The sequence below is a fragment of the Micromesistius poutassou genome (assembly GCF_964030765.1).
Source record: "Micromesistius poutassou genome assembly, chromosome: 1".
Lineage (NCBI taxonomy): Eukaryota > Metazoa > Chordata > Actinopteri > Gadiformes > Gadidae > Micromesistius > Micromesistius poutassou.
In genome coordinates, this window is record NC_140271.1 from 51,212 (window position 1) to 69,137 (window position 17,926).

General features: G+C 41.6%; 1 protein-coding gene across 1 annotated transcript; it reads right to left on the minus strand.

Moving 5' to 3' along the window:
• Window positions 1-1,426: 1,426 nt before the first annotated feature.
• Window positions 1,427-15,995, minus strand: LOC311381300 (apolipoprotein L2-like; the record flags this gene model as incomplete). The annotated part of the gene is made up of 4 exons (XM_084488448.1): window positions 1,427-2,276; window positions 2,571-2,690; window positions 2,783-3,274; window positions 15,961-15,995. The coding sequence occupies 4 exons, from the start codon at window positions 15,993-15,995 to the stop codon at window positions 1,427-1,429; spliced, it is 1,497 nt and encodes a 498-aa protein (XP_084344574.1).
• Between the last annotated feature and the right edge of the window lie 1,931 nt (window positions 15,996-17,926).

Below are 17,926 nucleotides of genomic sequence, written 5' to 3' on the forward strand. Positions count from 1 at the left end.
GTCATCTCATTGAAGACCCATTTTCTGCTGCTGTCGGAGTGTTCTTTACACAGACCTTGTGAGGTTTGTGTGTGTGAGAGATAGATGAGAGATTGTATAGGCTACCACATAACGTCTAGGTGCGTTTAGGTGTGTATTCGTGTATTTGCCATTGCAGAAGTATATGAATAATCCGTTTTTTTTAGTTTTGGGCGGGTTTTTGGTTGATTGGGCGGTTTTTAGTCTATAGTTGGGCTGGAAATTGCTCTTGATTGATCTGATCTGGCAACACATGCTATCTACACACAGAGCTGAGACTCAAAGGAGTCCAACGGTTTAAGCCTCATAATTTTTTGAGCTTATTTCGATGAACTAGATGTGAAGGAATAAGATGTGAAGTCAATAACCACCACACACACACACACACACACACACACACCACCTCAGCTATTCTATATTTGATCTCAAATGTATTCAAACTTGATCACATTAGCTATTTGTTTAACTCTTCACTTTATTTCTTTCCCACCATTTTACATTTTTTAAATGGTGTGCATGTTTACATTGTGTACTCCATTTGGACTCACTATTCAAATCCCTTCACTTGATTTAAGCCATTTAACATTTCTTTACGTCTTAAACTATGTGGTTTTCCCAAAACATATTTTCAACCTCGCTTTTGCACTACAGCACTCACCGCCTTTTCTGCTGGAAATGCATTTTCTAGTTTTAGGTCATTCTGAATAACTAATTTGTGCTAAGGGTAAAATCTAGCTCAAATTTTCTCTTTTTTTATGAATGTACTAATTGAGTCTTCATCTGTCAACAAAATGTCCATATATGTGCAATATATCACCAAGGCTTGTTTATTATACAATTATAAAAGAAATACAAAAACCATCAGCATTTTGTTTATGGCCTATAGACTTTATTTGACCAAAGCAAACAGAAACCGAGGCAATCAAATCCATTATTTTGTTGGCTTTCATTGTGCCGCACTCAGAATGTACATTCATTGGTTCAAATAATTGATAAATAATTGAGCAAGTGTAGCAATAATCAATGGTTGTTCAGGGAAGACAACAGTTAAATATCAGGCACACTGAAGGTAAGAAAAGACAGGTGGGTCTCTACTTTGAAGCTATGTTATGCACGCAAACATGTCCTATCTTGGACTCAAGCTAAAACAATTCAGGGTTAGAACTACAGTGTTCTACTGCAACTAGAACCAGAAACCTGATGAATCAACAGCTCTTGACTCATCATGTGTTGTGTTGCAACACAGAATATACCGATATCAGAACGCACACAAATCACTGCTTCAGATACTATTTTTTAAGGATTATGGTTAGGATATGTTTCAATCTCATGAGATTTAGGATGAGAGATTTCTCCCTGTTAGTCTGACAATTACATACAAATGCAAGAGAGACCATTATAATTTCTTTCAGAATGACCTCTGAAGAACATCTTTCCCCCTTTTTAAGTGCTTCATGCCAGTACCCACAGAGTCATGGATTCTTGCCCAACCGTTCACTTCTGAGCGAAGAAGGGCCGCCCTGGCTCTGATGAACTGTGAGGCTTCACTGTGTTCCCCTTTGGCCAAACTGCGGCTGTCTTCGACGATAGAGTAGATGTCCAGACCAATGAAAAAGACATTCAACACAATACCACCAGCCATCTTGGTCATGGCTTTGGTTCCCTTTGCTGCTTGCTTTGCTGCTTGCTTTGCTATTTTTGGAGCTTTTGCAGCCGCTCTAGCTTTTTGAATCTTATCAACATCAGAGGCAATTCCTTTGATGTCATTTACCACCTTCCCGGCTGCTTTTGCATTGGCCCAATGATCCTTTCCCAATGTCCCTGCCATCTGATTGGTCACCTCGTCCAGGCACGCCTGGATTCTCTCCACATCCTGCATGAAGCCCTGAAGGTCTTCATTGGCTCTCTCCGTCTGGGAGTCATTGACCGCGGCCTCCGTTACTGTGGTGACTATACTATTTACTCCACTGGTGACCCCCAGACCCGCCCCCCCCGCGGTAAGGGCCAGAGACGCCCCAGCTGTCACCGGGGCTAGAGCCAGACCCACGATGGCCATGACCCCACCAGCGATCCCCACTGAGCTCCCAACCACACTGGAGATCTCGGCACCCTTCTTCATGCTGTCCAGCTGGACGGCACAGCCCTCCAAGTCATCAAGGAACTTCAGCATTCTGGGACGACACTCGCTGAACTGTTTGACAAAGCCTGACACCGACTTATCCTGGAATAAGAACACCAGTCTGAAGTCTTTGTCCTCCCTGGAAAAAGTGGACCAGATATGAATGAAACATATATAATTAATTCTGTACTTAGACAATCAATGTTTTCTGTTTGTAGATAGTGGCATGCTTTTGCTCCTCCCTCAGCAGATCACCTGGTCTGGTCTTATCTGAACGCCTTTTCAAGTTGGGCTTCACCTAGTGTGTCTGTAATGAACTATTGTCTATCTCAATTGATTTGGTCGATCTGCACCTCAATTACCATGTCAAGAGTCAATGATAAAAACATAGGAAGTCATAATCTTCCACCTCCAGATCCTGTTTGGCACTCACCTGATAGCAGAAAGCTGGTCGACGTGAGAACTGATATTTTGCACAACATCCAATGTTAAATACTCGGCCAATTGAACCAGTGGTGGTTTACCTTGTCTGTCCTCAAAGCCAAATGCAGAGCTGTGAATGACATAGTTTACTGTCAAATGATGCTGTTATTATCTTGAGGAAGACATTTCTATAAATCATTGTTGAATTAGTCCCCAGCCTACCTTTGTTCCATCTCCTTGCAGATCATCTCAGTGGTGTCTATGTATGTTTTTAACTCAGCCTCAAAGACGGCCACGTTGTGGAGGCTGGGCCTGAAGAAGACCTTTGCATCTCTCTTGAAGCGCAGGAGCAGAGGACAGACCAGCCGGGCAGCTGAGATGATGTCCTCCACGCTCTCCAGGCTGATCGCACCAGATAGCTTCACCACCCCTCCTCTGAACACCTGCAGAGAAGTTACTGCCAGCTTCTCCACAGCATCCAGGAAGTAGGTGAGCTTCTTCACTCCTTCCAGAGTGTTCTTCAGCACAGTATCCAGCTTCATCTGCTGTTCATCTTCATTTTCAAGCTTTTGGATTTCCTTCAGTGTAGATAATTCTGCATTCCTCTGCAGCCTCCAGTCACTCGCTGTCCGTCCAGCGCTGAAGTTCCGCACCCCATCGATGTATTTAAGTGTCTCTGAGACATACTGCTGCAGAGACCTTACTGCTTCAGCTCTGGGGAAAATAAAGACAAATAATTAATTTAGTATCAAAATTCAAATGTATATGCGAATGCTGTGCTTTGCTGTATGATAATGATGATTTTGTTCATTAAAAGGATATTAAAGGACCATCCTGTCTGGGTGATTAAACCTTTGTAACTGTCTCTCCTCCCTTACCAATATCATTTGTCACGATGACTTCATCATACCGAGCATTTACCGGGAGCGTAAACAATACTTATGGTATCTTGTTATTGTTAACATTCATGGCAAGAGCGTGCTCACGTAATGCTATTGGACAGAATAGGCAATGAGTAATGGTTACAAGTCTTATTGGTTACGGAGGAGAGACGGTCACCATGGTTACCATCATTCGGAATCAGATTAGTTGGGTCTAAGTAATTATCCCTATTTGTTTTGCCTTAAGTTACTTAAATATTATTGAGGCTTAATTACATTGTTTAGGGTTAGGGGCCATCAAGAGGGGTCTCTGATCCCTGACCAATCAGCATTCATTAGCAGAATGCTAGCGTGTGCGGCCAACAACGGCCCAAACTGTAAGAAATCGAAAGGACTAGGGCTGTAACGATACACCAACTCACGATTTGGTTTGTATCACGATTTTTGACCCACGGTTTGTTACATCCCACTATTTTTTTAAATTTAAAAAGCATTTTATTTTAACATTTACTTATATAACAATTAACTTAATTTAGAAAAAACATTTAGTTGAAGAATGCTTGCAGGTAGGCAAAAAAATCTTCAACTCGTTTTGTGGTTTAAGCCTACTTATTTTAAAATGTTAATGTCAAATAAATAATAGTAATTTGAAAAGTTTTGTAGCACTAACCAGCGTTCCCGCTAGAAAAAAACAGTGCCGGTCAAAGTGACCTGCAGAGGTTTTGTTTTGCAGACATTTTGATATGCTGGTCAAATATCCTATTATCGCTTCTTAATTAGGCTATGTAGCTTAAATAATGACATAATCAGGCCGTATAGAATGCAACATGTTTAATAGTCTAACTTTCAAGTTAGACTATTAACTTTCAAGTTAGACTATTAAAGAAGCTGCAACTCAGGAAGCGGTTGCCGCCCAAATGAACGTGCACAGATTTTTCCCTACCGCTCAGCTTTCTCTGTGTTGAAACTTTCGGCGTCAGCGGCAGCAGCCGCTTTTATAAACGCCTGGCCCTTTCACACCGCCGCGCGGAACCCTTCGGCTGCGAGGCTGTTATCACGGCGTTTGCCGTGCGGCGGTGTGAAAGCAGCGTTAAAAAACTGCTATTTCGGTTTCGATACGCATATCGTTACAGCCCTGGAGACATAAGTTCTCAGTCATTCGACTTTTGAACTATAATCTATATTGAACTTGTGGAATCTACAAAAAAATCTGCAACATTTCAACAACAAGCAGGTAAAAGAGATACATTTAGCCGTCTAGCCCCATAGACCCACATTCAATCTGCACTCAGGCAATCAGCCCCAGTGGAATTCTAATGGAACTGCAACCAAGTTTGATACAATGGGGTTCAATAGAGAGTGCCAAGGCTCTCTGTAGACGGGCTCTGATAGAACTCTATCTTGTACCTTTTACAGGCAGTGGAGAGACTTCTCCACTTCTCAGTTTGTGCCTTAAGAAATACTATTCAAATTGTTGTCAAAAAGATGGTTTCCACTGCTCCGATTCAGCCTATTGATTTCGGGTTTATTTTCCTTCTAAAATGCTCAATAAAATTACCAAATTGAATTTGATTTGATGATTTATTTGACTTAAATATGAAAAACATTTGTTTCATGAAGGCCCAATCAGTGTTGAAATGCCTTCAATGCCCTCCTGGTTCAAAGCAGTGAGAAACTGATGAATGACGCCATGAAGGGTCTTCACATCATGGTTGATGGTTTCATGTTTCTCTATTGGTTCCTCTATTGTAGAAGGTCAGGTTATAGCTGTTCACTCTCTGTTGGTAAAACCTTTCTTGTAACATATTTATTTTTAAAGCATCTTATGTAAACTAGAAAATGCATTTCCTGCAGGAAATGCAGTGAGTGCTATAGTGCAAAGTGCGGTTAAAAATATCAAGTGAAAAGACTTGAACAGAGTTCAAAAGTCTAAATGGAGCTAACAATTAAATATGCACACAATTTAAAAAATGTTAAATGGTTGGAAACAAATGAAGTCAAGAGTTAGTGAAGTTAGTAGTAAAGTTTGGAGACATTTGAGATAAAATAGCTGAGCTGTTTTGATGAAGTGTGCATGTGTGCGTGTTTGTGTGTGTGTGTGTGTGTGTGTATGGAAGTAACCCGGATATGTAGCAAGCACCTAGTCTCTAGCCATATAAACGGGGTCCAAACACAAACAATATATAAAAATCATTTCGATTAGTTATCACATCGATTAATTATTTTAGCGCAAGTGTAACAAGAAATACCGTAAGCCCAAGAGATTATTTTGTGGAGATTCTAACGATACGGCTAGGGTTAGGGTTAGCCCTAACCCTAACCCTGCCCGGGAGATTCTGTTGTGGCGATTCCTCCTCTGGCTTGTGGCGATCTTTTTTTCTTCCAAAGCTGAAAATGGTGCTTAAATAGACAGGTAAAAGCAGGCTTCTTCTACAACGTTTAGACCTGCTCACTTCATCTGTGTGTCCGTTGTTGCCCTCTCTTGACTATGTGCAAGTGTTGCAGCTTTACTGCATGTGCTCGGTGCTGCCCCCCTGTGACTATGTGAGGATATTACCTCTTAACTATTGTATGTGCTCAGTGCTGCTCCCTGTGGCCATGCAAGGATATAACCTCTTAACTATTGTATGTGCTCAGTGCTGCTCCCTGTGGCTATGTGAGGATATTACCTCTTAACTATTGTATGTGCTCAGTGCTGCTCCCTGTGGCTATGTGAGGATATTATGGCTGAAATATGTCACAATGAGATCAACACTACACGTAAGCAAACAAACAAAAAGGTATGTATTTAAATGTTTACTTATTTTAGAATAAGGTAGATCACACAACACAGGCAATATACAAGTACTAACAGCACTAACCTAAGGCGGCATAATCTAAATAAACGAAAACAAAAGAAAACCAAAAGAACCCCCCCCGTTGCAGGCCTGATGATGAAGCGTAATCCTCTTCGCTCCTACGAGCGAAATAAGTCAGCGCCTCTCCAGGTGACTGAGCAACTGGGACCTGCCACCTTTCGCCTTTCAGACGGAACACGGTGGCATGCATGCCGCCTCCAGACCTGGAGACCAGGTCTGGAGGCAGACCTGGAGGTCAGCCGAGATCCTGATCCTGACTCTGGAGGCCCAGTTAATCCTGCAGCACGACCAGTTCGTGCCCGCGCCAAACCGGGCTACCTCAGGGACTATGTTGCAGAATTTTAATCTTAATAATTTTACCTACTACTGTTCAGGAAATGTGTTGCAAGTCCAAAGCTCATCCGGACTGTTCCAGTTACAGAGTCTGGTATTTTAAGGCACTTTAGGTCAGGTTTGAAATAGCCTTGTAATGATTTATTATTTGTGTTATATTGCACTCGGGATGTGAGCCGTGTCTCCCCTGAGGAGGGGAGAAAATGTTATGTCTCCATGACAGGGTTTTACTGTATGCCCTTATTTTGATAGGACCGATGCTGGTTTCCAGTCTGTGTGTATGTTTGAGTGAGTTGAAGTAAACAGCAGAACATGACACAGCTCTCTCTTGTTATGTGTTTTCACACATAACAATTATGTGTTTTCACACATAACAACTACCTCCGTCAGTTGTTTTCACACATAACAACTATCTCCGTCAGTTGACGGATGGAGGCTTTTTGATGCATCCATGTGTTTTCCCGGATTGTATTACAAAGGCGATTTCATTGGACAGTGCACTTGCGTATATTTGCATAACGCGATTTTATTGGCTGACGGATCCATCGCTGCCTGAAACGTTGAACATTTCTCAACCTTTGACGCCAGCCACAGAGCCGACCTCACGGACGGACCCACAATGCATTTCGAGGGAGCCCCATGCAAAGTCAATGAGATGAGTCCGTTAACCAACCGGCTACTCTTCAGCTATTTGCGCTAACTAGCTGCTGCTCATTCATCTGGTTCGAACTGGTGAAGCTAGTGAAGTCCGAGTTGAACTTCACTGGATGAACCACAATCTTAAAACTGAAAAGCTGATAGGTCATCAAACTTGAGCTGAAAGACTCCTTTACCGAAACATGTGCTACTCGATCTAGCGTCTCTCCCTCCTTTCCATTCCTGAACTTCCGCGCGTTCTCCTGACCTCTCACCCTTTTCCCCGTTTCCCATTCACCCCCAATACTCAATAATCACGCCCCCTCCTGGCTGGATGGCCATATAACAGATAAATAAACAACGGATATATACAACATATAAATCACAATACACAATATCAAATAGCATTTACAATCAATTTTACCAGCATTTTACCATCAATTCATTGTTGCTCCTAGACAATGGGCCGTAACATGAATTGATTGGGGGCTCGTATCCGTGTCTTCTTACTCTTTGTCACAAGATATTGAATTTGGCTCTTTTTTTCTAAAGTCTCGCCATCTAACATATAAACAGGTTTTTGCAAGTGTGCAGAAGAAGGTAAGTGCATTCCTGGGTGAGTGGAGTTCCAGTAGCAAAACCAAATTGTTTTTTTTCGGGCAATAGCGGTTTAAGGGGGTTGTGCGTTGCCATTGTGTGACACATTGATCTGCATTGTTATGCAGTGCTTTGTTGTGTGCTGATTAAGCTTTGACCATAGCTTGACTCCTGTGCACTTCACCCGTGGTTTGAACACCACTTTGTTAAGCTTTGCTTAAATCCGTAGCTAGGGCTACTTCTAAAATCGTTTAGATTTTTCGTGTGTCGCATTAGCGCTCACCTTGAGAGGCACTAAGTCTCGTCCTCACCATTCAACAATTCGAGGTTTACCTCGGCTCGGCGTCTCACCCGATCACGGTATAGTGATCACAATCCGTTGCGGTTCTTAAGCAAGCTGTGCAACTCCAACCAACGTCTGATGCGTTGGAGTCTCATCCTCCAGCCATATGACCTCGAAATCATGCATGTGCGCGGATCAGATAACATCTTGGCCGATGGTGTTTTTTTTTGTTTGTTTAATAAACAAGCTTTGCTTTATTGGGGATGCTCTCTTTAGCCTAAAATGTGAATATTATGTATTGTAACAGGCTAACCCTACTATTTTGGGGTGGCTAGAGCCACCATTTCAGGGAGAGGGTGTTATTTTATTTAGTATGTATATGCACTTTAGCACTTCCCTGCTAGTACTATTATGTGTTATGGATTATTTTCTAACTTTCACCTGCTTCCAGCTGCTGATTGGCAATCATGGCCTACACCTGGTGGTGTAGGCTATTTAAGCAGACCAGGTACAGGTGGAAGGTCTCTCTCACACAAGGATTGGCGGTTGGGCTGAAGCCTTGCCACCTCTTCTCTTTTGTTTTCTCTCCTGCGTGAGACTTATGATTGTCCGGCCTTTGGCCATTTAAGTCACATTTTGACATCATGCGGGAACCTGATTAAACCCCCACTTCAGTAATTCTCGTGTCCATCAATTCATTGTTGCTCCTAGACAATGGGCCGTAACACTATGCAACATTAGAAAACTAACAAAACATTATGAAAAACAAACTCTTAGGTAAAGTTATTTTATATCATGAATAATCAAAACCCTAATTTTAACCCGGTTACACAAACTTTTCTGTGGAAGCAAGACTTTGTGTTGAATTTACAAAGATTACAGGTAAAATAAGCATAACTCAATTAAGTAGTATGTAATTATCTGAATTCAAAACAATTGTTCCTTGAACCATCCCTGTCTATGTAGACAATCAATACCCTTAAAAGTATTTTGAAGTCACAAAATACTCACAAAATGAAGTAGAAATAAGATGAAAAGTTACCTTGGTGCGGGCAAGGTTTTTCCATGGCTTGCCATTTTAAAGAGCCGGTGATCGACTTTTTCAGATGTAATTTAACACAGATTTAAAAAGAGAGAGAGTTTTAGGAAGGAGACACACCGTCCAGACAGTTCCACACGTCCACAAGTTTTAAGTGCTGCAGGCTACAAAGTATTCAACTTGATATGGCTTTCATCTGGCTCTTTCCAACCAGGGCGGTTCCAGTGCTGGTTTGTAGCCAGTGTCAATCTCTAACCGGTTCTTGGCTTTTTTTGGCTTTTTCCATGCGTAATCCTGGCTCCGGTCCAGACAAACAGGTTCCAACTCAGCACCAACTCCATGCTGGTCCAGAAACAAGAACCAGTGACGTCTACTAATTAGGATTATCGTGATGGTGAAAATCAAAACTTATCCGCCTCCGTCTTTAAAAAGATGAAACGAGAGCCTGTAGTAACATGGAAATGAAAACAAAACAGTGGTCATAATAAAAAAACAAACCAACCGTAATAAGATCTGCAGAGGTAAAATAATTGCGTACCATGTAGTTTGTTTGAATGATCCAAATCAGCTGTAAATCAGCATATAGTTTGACATGGATGATAGCGATGCTAGGCTATCGTTAAACCGCTAAAATATGTAGCAGCTATCCTGCAGTGCAAAGAAAGACTACATTTATGTGTATTTACCATAAGAATCAAAACATGCTAGATAGTTAACTTTCTTCTTGAACGTAATCAGTGTCCGTGGCAATCACGACCAGCAGTCAAGGCACGTCTTTGAATTGAAGGGTATGTCTGGAAAGCCAGGAGCAGTAGGATTTCATCCGATTTTTTGGCATGGTCCTGACGTGTTGCTAGGACAACGGGGTAGTACGCTCTGACACGTTGACGTGGCTCTACTCTAGCCCTAAAGTCTGTGGAAAATCCAGCTGGTTCTTGGGGAGTTGGTGTGTAGAAGCAACCACTGAACAAGCCCAGCACCGGCCCAGCACTGGCCCAGCACCAGCACCGGGTTTGCGTTGGTGGAAAGGGGGTAATAGACTTGAATACAGGTTTGGCCTTGCTGGGACCTCCCTCCTCATTTCCAGTTCTGTTACCCTTTGAGGCGTCCGTTGGGGGTTCCAGGACTGGTTCAATGTGTCCATCCTGTTTGTCTGAGACATATGAACTGTCTCAGTTCCTTTCTCTCTGGAAAATCAAATACACACGTGGATTTTGTTTCATTCCACACAGCAAGGAAAGTGACACAAAAGGAGAGAGAGACTAACCAATTGGTAGAGAGACAATATTCTAAATCTAATCTTAGATTGACTTGACACAAGATTAATTTGTAGCGATAGCGGGGGGGGGGGGGGGGGGGGGGGGGGATTGTTGACGGGGGGGTGGGCGAACGCGTCTCGGATTTTTATTTATTTTTTTAAACCGTGAGAGTTGGCAGCTCTGGATGACATTTTTGTCTAGTTTTAGTCTACAAAAACTGATGACATTTTAGTCTAGTTTTAGTCAAAGATTGTATTTAGCCAAACCCATTTTACAATTCAAACAAGGTTATCTTATTATTATATTATTGTTACCTTATAGAATCAAGAATACATCCATTCCAGACACAGAAGATGCTCCGATTTGAACTTACAACATATTTATTTTACCAACCAAATATGCTAGAAGTACACACACATACATTTGAATAAAATAAATAAATAAAATAGCATCACATAACAGTGGCAGAAAAAAATGATTACATTCAAGTTGAACATAAATGGAAACAAGGTGCTTGAAAAAAGTGCAAATAAAATGTGTGTGTCTGACTTGTATTCCTTGTAAACAGCAACTACATAAACTAACCACATCCTGGTTACATCCTGCTTACATCCTGCCACGTCCTTGTGGCAAAGAAATCCTGAGAACTAGTTGGCTTGTCCATCTTCTTGGGCGGGACTTGCTTCATGCCCGTGTCACACTGTTCCGAAATTGACACCAGATAAACACACAAATGTGGAATTTTGAATTTCGCACGAAGATGGCCCCGAACTTGGTCTAACATAAATGGAAACAAGGTGCTTGAAAAAAGTGCAAATAAAATGTGTGTGTCTGACTTGTATTCCTTGTAAACTGAAATCAGATTTTGCATCATAAAAACTTTTAAGAGATAACAACACTACAAATGGTTTGGACCTTATATAATGGGATGGGAAGCACTGGCTGCATACAATGAAATGTATTGACAGAAAACAAAAAGTACTGAATTATGCCAACTACTGAACCAAATAACCAGCAGTCTCAACAGCAACTACATAAACTGTAACCACATCCTGGTTACATCCTGGTTACATCCTGCCACGTCCTTGTGGCAAAGAAATCCTGAGCACTAGTTGGCTTGTCCATCTTCTTGGGCGGGACTTGCTTCACTGATGCTCTTTCTGGAAACTAGCACATGAATAGATATAATGTCAGGACAGATGCAGCCTCTGGAAAATCTAACTGTTGTAAATATTAAGTAGCATAAATCCTTGCTATGATTTTTACCTTAGTAAATCAACCTCTTGAGTGAGTGACTTGACTGTCCGTAAAAGGAAAATAAAGTCTAGGCTACATAATCAAAACAGAAGTAGTCTAGTAGTAGTAGTAGTCTAAGCAGTAGTTTCGGGAGGCATGTTAATGCAAATATATTTTGTTTACATGTATGTATGGGTCTAGAATAGGCTATTCAAAGTCATGTTGATGCCAAATTCAGTTCAGTGTGATTGCTATGTGAATGACAAAACTAGCAAAAGTATTTGGCCAACAAGGGATGCTTAGTACACTTATATGGAGTCAGTCAGCAGAGCTGCCAACTCTCACGGTTTCACCGTGTGACACATGTTTTTGCCTGCTTACACACGCTCACACGCCCCACATCCACTTTCTCACGGCCAAAAAAAACAACACGCGTCCGTCCAACCCCCCGCCCTCCCCCCCACGTCAGCAATCCCGATCGCCCCGATACGTTAATGTCTTGACTTACCTCAATTTCATTATATAATGCCTTGAGATGTCTCTTAAGATTTATGGTGTTTTTTCCTGTGATTTTGTGGCCGCATTGCTCCCCATATTTTTCAACAACACATTTGTTTTTCTTTTCCACGTCTATGTAATGAAAGTGTGCCCAAATATCGTCTCTTCTTTTTCTCCCAAAGACGATCCCCGGCTGGCTGGCCATCGGTCCCTTTCTCTGTTTAACTTTTTTTTCTTAAATTGACATTAACCCACCGCAGCTGCATCTTCTGAATCTAAATCCCCGCGAGTGGGGATTGAGGAAGTGACGTCACCCAGCGAAACGAGACAAAACAACGTTATAACATTTCGTCTCGCCTCGTTTTGGTCAACGAAAATGAAGACACATTTTAGCAGTTTTTATTTTGTAAACCACATTTAGTCTCGTTTTTATTCGTCTACAATATTTCATTATATATTTAATTATCGTTATCGTCACATGACCAGCATTTTCGTTGCATCACGTCTCGTTTTCCTCATGTGATAAAGGTTCGTTGACGACGATATTTAGTCATACTTTTCGTTGATGAAAGCAACACTAGTAGGCCCACAAACTCTCACACGTCAAACTCAACAAAGACTCAATAAAAAGTCTGCTTCAGTGGTTTTGGTTTACTTGAATAGTGAACAACTATAACAGGTCCGACTCTTTTGTTCATTCCTCCACTCTGTGTGCTGCTTGTATGGCGATCCAACAGGTGGAATTGAAGGAAATAATAATCAATGTCCTCTAGAGCTGTCCCAAACTATTATTTTTCAAATGATTAATCTAGCGATTATTTTTTCGATTAGTCGACTAATCTGTCGATTAATTTTAATTACAATTAATTAATTACAATTAATGATCTGACGATCAAAACATTTTTTGTTAACATATCAATATTTATTAAACATTTCTTAACATTGGCACTTTTTTGTACAATTAAATTGTGCAAACTGCAAAATAAATGCATTCTGATGTCAGATGCAGCATCTAACAAAATAAATAATAAGAAGTCCCCCAGGAGGAATATACCAAAAATGAAAACACTTGTCTACTCGTGTGTGTGTGTGTGTGTGTGTGTGTGTGTGTGTGTGTGTGTGTGTGTGTGTGTGTGTGTGTGTGTGTGTGTGTGTGTGTGTGTGTGTGTGTGTGTGTGTGTGTGTGTGTGTGTGTGTGTGAGAAGGTCATCTTCTTTGTTCTATGATTGTAGGTGTAGCCTTCTGGGCTTGTGCTTGCGCACGAGCACGTGCATGCGCACGGGACAAGCCGATAAGGCGTAGCCTCCAATCATAGAACAAGGCAGAAGTTCTTTTCAACAGAGTATAAAAGACATCTCTATTGAACGGAGAAAATAACAAGACAATAGTAGTTGCTGACTTATTTTCTTAACTATATACAGTCCTATTAGCTTCTCCCTCTCCTCTCTTAGTCACATCTTCATGGTGTGAATGTGTACCGATTGCACAATCCCGCGCTGAAATTGTAGAGGTACGTTTAAGCCAGCGGTCCATTTTTGCATTAGTCTACTGAAAGCTGATAGCGATGGAAATAATTGCCAAGAAAAGCACATGGGTCGTGTACAACTTTTGAGAGGGAGAGAACGAGAAGGAGCAAGCGCGAAGGGGTTCTGTGTGTGTGTGTGTGTGTGTGTGTGTCAAAGATTGTACGAAGGACAGATGCGCCACTGAAATCGGAAGATGGTTTGTCAAGTGAAGTCAATAGACCCGAATTCACACCGTCGCGTTCTTATAAATTTATCAGACAACAAAGTGAAATTTGTGCGGGATTGTCCCGCATTATGCTGGCCTGGGTTGCGGGATTTGAAAAAAATATGCGCAATACCCGCAATCTCGCGCTGAAATTTAAGCCCTGAGTCTAACGTAATGTTTACTCAGAGAGTAGGATCTTACCACTGCAACTGCTTGATAAATGAACATTCCAGGGTGGGGAAGGGGGGAAATCAACAGAACTTAAAGGGATAGTTGGATTTTGGACATCGGGTCTCATTTCCAAGTGAGCTTCCCTTGGGAGGTGTTCCAGGCACGACCAGTGGGGAGGAGACCCCGGGGAAGACCCCCCAGGACTAGGTGGAGAGATTATATCTCAACACTGGCCTGGGAACGCCTCGGGATCCCCCCGTCAGAGCTGGTCAATGTGGCCGATTCGAAGCAGATTCGATAAATTCCCTAGGAGGAGTTCATTGAAATACAAGGCGAAAAAGTGAAAATGAGACCACGGAATTCAAAATGGCCAACTTTGACGGCACGCCACGAACACGCCCTTCAACGTACAGTCAAAATTTATAAGGCGTTGGTTGAGCACGATTTTTTGACTGTACTGACCAATTTTGAAGCAGATCCGATAAATTCCTTAGGAGGAGTTCGTTCAAATACAAGGCGAAAAAAGAAAATACAAGACCACGGAATTCAAAATGGCCAACTTTGACGGCACGCCACGAACACGTCCTTCAACGTACAGTCAAGTGTTAAAGAGCGTTGGTAGAGCACCATTTCTTGACTGTACTGACCAATTTTGAAGCAGATCCGATAAATTCCCTAGGAGTTCTTTCAAATACAAGGCAAAAAAGTGAAAATTGCCGACTTCCGGTGGGTTTCGGGGCATGGGTCCAAGAGGCTTTTCGGGGGTGCTACAAACATGACAAACACGATTTTTGGTATGTGAGCTACAGGTACCAGTCTACACGTGTCCTGTGAATTTCATATTCATAGCTATTAGGTCTCTGCAGAGTGATTGACCCTCCTCTGGCGGCCATTTCGTTTTGCCAATCGACTTAATTTTACTTGAGCAGTTGGAACTTTGGTCCCCAATGGCCACTCTGTCGGTCCCGCTCAAATCAAACATTGCGTCTATGAACTGGGGAGATTTTAGTGACAGGCCACGCCCATTTCGATGCCACGTCCCATTTGAAAATATGTTGACTTTATCTTGTTCAGAATTTGATTCTGAACAACTTTTGTATCTGGGTCAACATCATAGGAGTTCAACTTGATGTTGAAATGAGCAATTAACTATTTTTGCGTTTTAAACCACACCCATTTTAGAACTCAATGGCTCATTGGTGCTACTGACTAATCCTTAGGTCAGATTGAAGATAATGGGCCATAGATGATATGTGCCAAAGGATTTTTGTCAAAGTCAAAAAACCTGGGATCCTTAGGCAATTTACGGTTTTTAACTAAATTCAAAATGGCGGGAAATCTGGCTACCAGAAGTCATAGGTTTTTAAGGCAAATTTGTTCATCATGAGGATATGCATGTGTGACCAAAGTTTCATGAGTGTAGGTCAAACCGGTGACGAGTTCTGCTTGTTTCCATTTGAATTTTTGGACAGTTGGTATAGCGCCACCTTTGGGCCAATCTGAATTTGACACATAGAATATCTAAGTTACAGCAGTCCCCACAAATGTGCCAAATAAAAATGAGTTTTCGTATATGTTCAGGGGGGGGAAAATGCAGTCGAAGTGGCCTAAAAATAATAAGAAGAAGAAACAGCAGTTTCAATAGGGACCTTGCAGTTCCTGCTCGGTCCCTAATAATCATAGCAAATAGCAAATAACAATAGGGACCTTCCCAGTTTCACTGGCTCGGTCCCTAATAAGCATAACTCAATTAAGTAGTACATAATTATCTGAATTCAAAGCAATTGTTCGTTGAACCATGCCTGTCTATGTAGACAATCAATATCCTTAAAAGTAGGTTACGGGACAAAATGAAGTAGAAATAAGATGAAAAGTTACCTTAGTGCGGGCAAGGTTTTTCCATGGCTTGCCATTTTAAAGAGCCAGTGATTGACTTTTTCAGATGTAATTTAACACTGAGATTTAAAGAGAGAGAGAGAGTTTTAGGAAGGAGACACACCGTCCAGACAGTTCCACACGTCCACAAGTTTTAAGTAAGTGCTGCAGGCTCCAAAGTATTCTTGACTTATATATATGGTAACTTCATATGGCTCTTTCAACTTTCTCTTTCTCTTTCCAACCAGGGCAGTTCCAGTGCTGGTTTGTAGCCGGTGTCAATCTCTAGGGTTTACTTTTGGGGAAAAGCCAAGAACCTGCAGGTTCTTGGCTTTTCCCCAAAATAACAAACAACAAAAATAACAAACCAACTTCCAACTCAGCACCAACTCCACGCTGGTCCAGAAATAAGAACCAGTGACGTCTACTAATGGGGGCGGGATTATCATGACGGTGAAAATTAAAACTTTTCCGCCTCCATCTTTAAAAAGATGAAACGAGAGACTGTAGTAACATGGAAATAAAAACAAAACAACAGTGGTCATAATAAAAAAACGAACCATCAACAGAACCAGAATATTATCCAACGTTTAAAATGTGTGTGAGATCGGTGTGTGGTTTTATGATTCAACGTTTAATCTGCCAATATAAAGCTTCCTTTGAAATGTGTGATTGTATTCTTTAATGTGACAGCCCACTCATTAAAGGCTTCTTCATTGCCAACCTGCTTGAGTGTCTGAGTCCATTGCCCTGACCTCCTTATGGTGGTTCCTCGTTCTCCTACGGTTCACCGGTTCTTGGCTGTTTGTCCCATAGATGTATATAGAACACTAGACGACTCGTCCGCGCTGCTGGCCAATGTAGTCGAACGTCCGCACTGGCAGCCATCTTGCCACAGTCAGCTCACTCACACATAACATTGTGTTGGTAGTGGTACATGTACTTTTTAAATAACCATAACTTGCTCAATTTTCAACCGATTTTCAAATGGTTTGGTTAGTTATAAACGTCGGAGATGTAGTTATGACACTGCATACTTACAAATAATTATGTTATGTTCTAAAAAAAAATTAATAATATAAAATAGGTACACGATTTCCCTTTACAAATAGTAGTAGTTTGTAAGAAACCAAACCGTTTGAAAATCGGTTGAAAATTGAGCAAGTTATGGTTATTTAAAAAGTACATGTACCACTACCAACACAATGTTATGGGTGAGCGAGCTTACCGGGGCAAGATGGCCGCCAGTGCGGACGTTCTAGACTCCGCCGTGAGACATCTACAGGGCTCTCAAGTCTCACGCATTGGGCGTGAGACACACGCATTTCAACCCATGCACACGCTCACACGCCACACTTCGTATTTCTCACGCAGAGAAATTACCAGGATAGCGCCCACCAATTTGCGCCTCTATTTAACAGTGGAACAGGTAGGAATCAAATGGGTTTCCCGTACGTAGGGTAACCAGACGTCCTCTTTTGCCCGGACATGCCCTCTTTTTGAGACACTTAAAAAAAAATGTGTGGTGGAATTTCAAAATCGTCCGGGATTTTATTAAAGCCTCGTACATTCACAAACTAGTTAGGCTAAGCCCTCCCCTACTCAGTTCTGTTCGCTTTGCATTGGTGGAAGTGAGTAGGGGGAGTGGTTAAGTAGAGCCTTCAGATTGGACGGTTTGACTTACTTAGTTACCGTCATGTTTTTTTGTTTGTTTGTTTTACCATTATTGTTTTATAGGGACAAACATTAACACATTTCTCCTACAGGGGATTGATAAAGTTGTATCTATTGAACAGAAAGAAACACTTGGTCATACTTTACACACTTTACCACAGCATTGGCCTACTGAATGCCACAGATATATTTTACGCATTGGACTGAATGGCACATAAATATATAATAATGTTTTTGCACGTTTGCAACGTTTAAAAGTTCAGGGAAAAGTATATGCCTCTACTGGTGTTGCTTA